General features: G+C 37.6%; 1 protein-coding gene across 1 annotated transcript; it reads right to left on the reverse strand.

Moving 5' to 3' along the window:
- Window positions 1-84: 84 nt before the first annotated feature.
- On the reverse strand, window positions 85-4535 carry LOC132205640 (autophagy-related protein 9A). The gene is made up of 12 exons (XM_059634853.1): window positions 4188-4535; window positions 3947-4124; window positions 3363-3570; window positions 3184-3308; window positions 2999-3126; window positions 2383-2746; window positions 2196-2327; window positions 1934-2087; window positions 1641-1883; window positions 1391-1591; window positions 914-1222; window positions 85-680 (listed from the first exon to the last, which is right to left on the reverse strand). The coding sequence occupies exons 1-12, from the start codon at window positions 4291-4293 to the stop codon at window positions 516-518; spliced, it is 2313 nt and encodes a 770-aa protein (XP_059490836.1). The 5' UTR covers window positions 4294-4535; the 3' UTR covers window positions 85-515.
- Between the last annotated feature and the right edge of the window lie 2348 nt (window positions 4536-6883).

The raw sequence follows: 6883 nt of genomic DNA on the forward strand, positions 1-6883 counted from the left end.
TGAAAATTAATTATTTATGCTTATTTTTTTAATTAAAGTTAATTATCAAAGAACTTTATGTTATTATTTTCATTTCCAGTATTTAAAAAAAAGAAAAGAATTTTATTATTCAAAAGGAGCATTTATCCTTTTAATAAACATTCACGACATGAACCACATTTCGATTAGTTTTCTCACATAACTAGTGTATTGGCCCAATACAAATCGCAGAAGAAAGAACATTGATATAAAAAGCCGCTTCGATTCGTCTGCTGCGTCAGAGTTCTTACTAAACTTTTTTTGTGCAAGAAAGGTCAGAGCGCGCGATTTATAATTACATCTTAAGTAGTGAGTAAATAAACGTTTTTACAAAAATAAATATAATTAACACAGGTGGATGAATAATAATCATTATCTCTCTCTGCTTGAATCCCACACCTGACTAGACAGCATGAACAAGCATCGATTTGTTTCAATTCCTGCTCTCAATTTGAGGCAAATCACAAAGAGAAAAATTGTAAAAAATGTTAATTGTCTCAAGAGTCCTCTGTGAAGGGGTTAGTGCGAGGACGCAAAAGGGGTGTCCGCTCGGCTGAACGCTGCTCGTCGGGGATCTCCGAGATGCCAGGCATATCTTGGTGGGGCCTCTGCCACAACGACCGGTTGCTTGTCTCCAAAAAGCCACCAACTCTCCTCCTCATCTACAAAAATTTGATGATTAAATACATTAAATACAGTAAAATTGAATTGAATTTTGAGATAAACAATTTTGCAAAATTGATTTTACTTCTAGATCAATTTTCATTTTTTATTCTTTCCAATTAACAAAAATCATTCTGATGGTTGTATTTCTCAGATTTTATTCAATAATTTGAATATTTAGAATAAATTAACTTTAATATTTTAATTAAATTGATTTGGAAAAATATATTACCTGTCTTTGGTGCAGCTCGTGCATGTAAAGGGTGCTTAGGCTCATATCGGCAGCAGCCAACTCAGGTGGAGGTTCTTCAGGCATCATTGGAGTCTCAGGTCCGAACATGGAATTGCCAAGGGTGGGGCCACACTGAGTTAGGCTATACAGGAGACCTCGCTCCGAGCCATTTAGGGGACCCTCGGACCTGTTGATGCCCCCTCGGATGAATTGAGGGGGTCTTTCCATCGGTGTCAATGGGCCTCCCATGATTTCCGACCTCATCATGAGAGAAGGTTGATGAAGGACGCTCGAAAGAACACTCGAGTACTAGAAAAACAAGGGAATTTTGTCAGAAATAGATTAAATTTAAAAAAAAAAATTGAGTTTCAATATTTTTAAAGATGTTGAAATAAAAAATTCAGTTAAATTCCTTGAGACAAAAAGAAATGTGTTAAAATTAAAGCTTATTTTATAAAATTTTTATCTTGGTCTTACCCCAGTGCCCAAAGATGACACAGAGTTTATGGAGGCAAGGAGTGGGTTGTGCATTTGTCCGCCTGCTGTCCCCGCAGCGGCGTCCTTGATGGCATGCTGCCTGAGTGCCAGCACAAAGGTCTCGGCATCCGTGGGTGGTTGCCACTCAGGATTGGTCAAAGTGAAGTGCACTAACGAGAGCTCTGTCTTTCCGTCTTCCGCCTGAAGTCAAATGAGTAAAAAATTAAATAATAAAAACTTTTTCGCAAACCTGAGTGTATTGATTTGCATCAGTGGGAGGTCCTCCGTCTCCAGAATGAACCGATGTCTGCCATGTGGCGTTTCCATGTTTGCGAACGTCCATTTGTGCGAAGGAACAGACGTCGCCCACTCCTACGACCTCGACGGTGAAGTTTCGGTAAAAATCAACAATGTCCAGGGCTTTGTGACGCAAGTGGAAGCAGAGAACGTAGGGTGTGATGATTGGAGACAACAATTCTTCCAGCAAATTCACCTGGAAGTAAAATGAAAATAAAAAAAATTGGAATATTTAAAAGAATTTACCGCTCGAAGTTGGAAAAGTTGGGCAAATTCTTGACGAACAATGTTTGTGTGAGCCTGGCCTCTCCAGGTGTCAGGGAGGTAGTGCACATGAGCCAGCACAGTTGTCATAAGTTTTTCAGGGCACCACACCATGTTTTGGTCAGGGATCGAGGCTCTAAACACAAAATTTTGGTTTTAAACAGTTGCCATTAAATTTCATAGTCATGAAAAATATCTATGTCGATATTTGAGAGAGAAAGAAATTAAGGGACGATCTTTTAACCTGCAGATAGCATAAACCACTCCACAGACAGAGACGATGGTCAGGACATGTTCAATGGTGATGACATCCTCATCATATACAGTCAAGACAACAAAAACTGCTACAATCGATCCTGCCACAAAGCCGATATTTCTAAAAACAATGATATTTTCATTAATCAAGAAATTTTGAACTTGATTCAATTTACTCGGCGATAATGGTGAGCAAAGGAGAGACGAAACTGTCCATGTACTTGGCTGCCGGTCTGTAGGCCCTGGTGAGCCTGGCGTGCAATTCGTGGTCTAGTTCGTTGAAGTGTCGAAGGTAGAGACGGCCGTACAGGGACCAGCACCGGGAACCCAGAGTGCCAGGGTCACGTTTGATAAGTTCGGCGTAGTTGAAGAAGGAGTAGAGAATCTGCCAGAAGAGAATCACAGGGCTGAGGCAGAAGTTAAAGACCCCGACCCACAGAATGCAGCGGGACAGGTTTTCGGCCAACTCTTTCCGCTTGCCCTGTTTTTTGTAGTCCTCCTTCAGGTGCCAATTGTTCTCAAATGGCGCCCATGGCCCAGCTGAGGAATAATTTATGGGTTAGAATTTTCAATTTTGCTTTGAGAGTGCAATCAAAATTGAATTTAAATTTGGAAAAATTATTGTTTCAAGAACAAATAAATTGCTGAGCGTCATGGAAAATATGAAACTATGGCCGCCAGTCAGAATTTTTAACCTCTAATTAATGTTAACTTTTTTTTCTCAAAATCAAATTTTCAACACTCTTATTGCTCTAAAAATTGAATTCAATAAATATCTGAAAAAATACTCACAAAAGAGGAGCAACTCCAGGTTGTACTTAAGGCCCTGAGACATGAAAATAACCTCTCCTACAAATGGCACTTTGAGTTTGACTGGAAGTAGAGATTTGTTCACCATGGCTATCATGTAGTTTTTAAACCTGCAATATAAAAAAAATTCTAGTTACTAACAAAAATCCTTAACTGTATTTACAAACCTAAGTATTCTGTGATAAATGTCAAGTTCAGACAAGTCCTGCTTGTGAATACACATTTGCTGCTCCTTCTGCACATCCCTCACTTTTTGTTGCACCTCGTGCCAGGTCAAGTTCTCCAAATCTTTCTGTTTACAAAAGAGCTTAAATTATGACAATAAAAATTTGCGTATTTTTATTACGTCGGTGACTTTGAGGGCTGACTCAAAGAAGTGCTTGATTTCCCAAAACTGGCCAAGGTGCAGCAGACCTCGGATGAAACGCAGGCACCAGAAGATGAAGGCCACCCACAGGCACAACCAGGAGAGGACAGAGATCTGGTCAGTGCACTCGTCCATCGGCAGAAGGGCATCGGAGAGTGACACTTTTGTTTTATTTAGTGCCTTGTCCCTGAATAAAAAAATGCAAATTTATTAAAATATTTGTAAGTAAATTACAATTTTTGAATAAAAAATGATATAAAAATAGTTCATTGCAATCCCGAAGTGGTAAATATTTTTTATTCATATCATTGTTTCTTTCTCCTCAAAGGTGATAACTTATAAATTAGAAAACAGCAGACGAGACGAGATAAGGCCTTCTGATAGAAATTCGCAAGATAAAAAATTGCAAAAACACTGCAGTCCCATATATTGTATTACGCAACACATGGCAAAGTTGTGGGTTTCAATAAATTGCTCAACGCGATGAAAACAAACCCAAGTTCACGTATATGTAAAAGGCTTCCTACTTTTGCAATTTGAAGGTTAAATTATTGTAATTATACCTGAAAAGGACAGGGTAGTCTACGCAGTGCATGAGGTAGGTGGTGAGGATAACGACAAAGACGAACTGGAAGAGGGCGAAGGCTTCCTTCAGGGTGATGCAGAGGAAGCCGTTCTTCTGGTGGTATTGATACATGCGCGTGAAGAACGAGTCCAGGTCTTCGACGTGATTCCATCGGCCTTGGATTGATTGAAAATTAAACTTTTATCCACAGTTTGACTTTGGTTTTGAATTATACGTACTTTTGCTGCCTTCGGGCACGACGTGGATCTCGTGCGGGGTCTCGTCGGGCCCCTCGACCTCGTAGGTCTGCAGGGGCTGGTAGCTGCGCTCCAGGGTAGTCGTCATTTCTAACTCTATTGCGTCGCAGCCCTAAGTGCAAGGGGCCACCAACACCATCGTCCCTCTTCTCGCACCTCAGTCGTCCGACACGACCTTGCTCACCTTCGGACCGACGTTCGGGCCGAATTTGGCGAAAAGGCCCAAAGGATGCTGCCTAGTAACAAAAAGTACAAAAACGAAGGGTTCGAAGCGAGAAGAGATGAACGAATGATTGAAATGATTCTCCTTGTCAGCTGTTGTTTCACAACAAAGCAGTTAGCCAATCGCAGCGCTCCCCTCGGCCACTGCGGAACCAATCGAGAGCGAGTGCAGCCTCGGCTGCCATCTGCTCGGCTCTAAAGCAACTTTTTCAGAACGTTTCTAGCTGGTAAATCTTTTGTCCTTGCCGATCATGAATTCACAATGGTCATGGGTTCGAGTCTCACTCCAGAATGACTTTTTTAATCTGATAATCACTCAAATTATGTGCCTGCAGGTTGATGATTTTGATAATTTTTCTTCTCGTTACATTATTTAATCATAATTATGGAGTTTGCAAAATGATATCATAAGATTGACGAGTCTATTGTTAAATGTCCATTATTGTGTGTTTATGTTAATTAAGGGATTTTGTTATTTCCCTTCCATCACCTCTGGATCAGTTCGAAACTTTTGTTTCTACCCTGTTCACATTCACAGAACATCTTTTTTATTTAAAAGCTTTCAAAAAATTTAAATAAAAATTCCCTTAAAAATTGGCTCACTTTTTGAGCAATAAAATACTTTTTTATTTTTCAAACATATAATTTCTATTTTGCATGCTTCATTTAAGAAACTGCTAAATTTTAGTAAAAAAAATCATTCTCAGTAATTTTAATTAATTTCATTGCCAAAGAAACTACATTTTGTGCATAATTAATTTTAAATTTTAAATTGTATTTTTTCTACATCTTTATATACTTTAAATGACTGAATCGAACAATTGTGATTTTACCAACACAATAATACTAACTGGTTATAACAATTTTCCCAAGTAAAAAATTTAAGAATATTCGCTAAAAAAAACATTTTTTAATTTTTTTTTAAAATTTGCGTTAGTTGCGAAATCTAATCACCTTGAGATGCGTTTTGCTGTGTGCGTAATGAGAGCGATGCAATGCACTCTCTTCAATCAACAACAAATGACGGTTTGTAAAGTTAGCCTTGGCATGCCGTTTAGTCGCACACACATGACTATCTTATGCATTCGAGTGGCGTGAACTATGAAACTTGCAGATCCGCCGAGAGATCGACTGTTAGATCCTTAACATAAGAAAGAGAAAGAAGCACTTGACCTCCGCTTGACAGTCACTAACTAAGAGGCACGTGTTTTTATTCCACAAAATTAAGTCAGTCATTAAAGTTCCTTTATTTTATGGCATGCAATTTTGTTTAGGAGCAAAACAAAATCATAATAGAAATTATGTATTATTGTTATTAACGAATTTAAAAATTCATAATTTTAAAATACCCTCATTTTTAATCGAAATTTATTTGTAAATTAAAAATTGATATTAAAAACGACAAAAATTTTTACTCTATTTTAATTTTATTTTAAACTTGAACTAAATTAAGAGGAAAAAAGAAATTTAATCCAATTTTTGAATAAAAGGAACAATTTCAATTACGTCTATATTAATTAATATAATTAGAGTCAAATAATTATAATAATTAAGCAAATTTAGCGAGTAAAACCGTAAAATTAAAAAAATTCGTTAACTTTTTTTTTAATTTTATGATTATGCATTTAAATTAAATTGTAAATTTATGTTCATGGATAACAATTTGCAGTTATTAGAGGGGACATTTGTAGGCGAAAGGGAAGTGCTGGCAGTGTGTCAATTGCTTATCACCAGCACAAACGACGACCTTGTCCTCCTCGCGTGGTGATGCAGAATCTCTTCTTTCTCCAGTTTCTTCCGTGCCTCGAACGAGTCAATGAACCGCCGAGCGCACGTGGTCTCGGCAAATGCAAAAAAGGGAACTCAGGGTTTGAGGAAAATTTCGTTGGGAGAGAGAAAGACACCCGCGGCCGACGTGATTGGAAACAACAACCGGCGTTTAAAACAACGCACCGGCAATTTGGCGATCACGTGTATAACGAGTGCCTCAACCCAAAGCGCGCGTGAGAGAGATGAAAAAAAACTGGAAATATTTTTAATGGGTTAACACACAGCACACGTTTTGGCCAGACCACTATTAACAATGGCTGATGAAACATCTGATTGCTCTTTCGAACTTCAAGAAAGCGTTCTATATTTAAAAACGGCACTATCTATCATCCTATTTCCAATAAAACTATGCCATTTTTTATTGGGAAAAGGTCAATTTTATTCTATAATGTTAAGTTTTAATAAATTTTTCAAATGTAAATTTTAAGTAAATTAAAGTTTTTAAGATCAAACGTACAAGATTCCACAATGTATTATTAATTGAAATAAATCCTAAATTAATTAAATATATTTTAAGCTTTTTTGTGAGCGAAATAGGTAAATCTGATCACCTTTTTCCAATACCCACTGGAACAAAATGTACTCATTAAATATTTTATGTGTTAAGGAACTGATTAAAAAATTAC

This window comes from Neocloeon triangulifer, unplaced genomic scaffold (assembly GCF_031216515.1).
Source record: "Neocloeon triangulifer isolate White Clay Creek 2 clone unplaced genomic scaffold, ASM3121651v1 ptg000003l, whole genome shotgun sequence".
NCBI classification, from domain to species: Eukaryota; Metazoa; Arthropoda; class Insecta; order Ephemeroptera; family Baetidae; genus Neocloeon; species Neocloeon triangulifer.

Excerpts from the sequence above, each read along its gene's own strand:
- LOC132205640 (XM_059634853.1), bottom strand. The coding sequence starts at position 4,293 with ATGACGACTACCCTGGAGCGCAGCTACCAGCCCCTGCAGACCTACGAG. Across the intron at positions 1,884-1,933 it reads AACTTTTCCAACTTCGAGCG|GTGAATTTGCTGGAAGAATT; the intron begins GTAAATTCTTTT and ends TTTTACTTCCAG. Across the intron at positions 1,592-1,640 it reads ATGCAAATCAATACACTCAG|GCGGAAGACGGAAAGACAGA; the intron begins GTTTGCGAAAAA and ends ATTTGACTTCAG.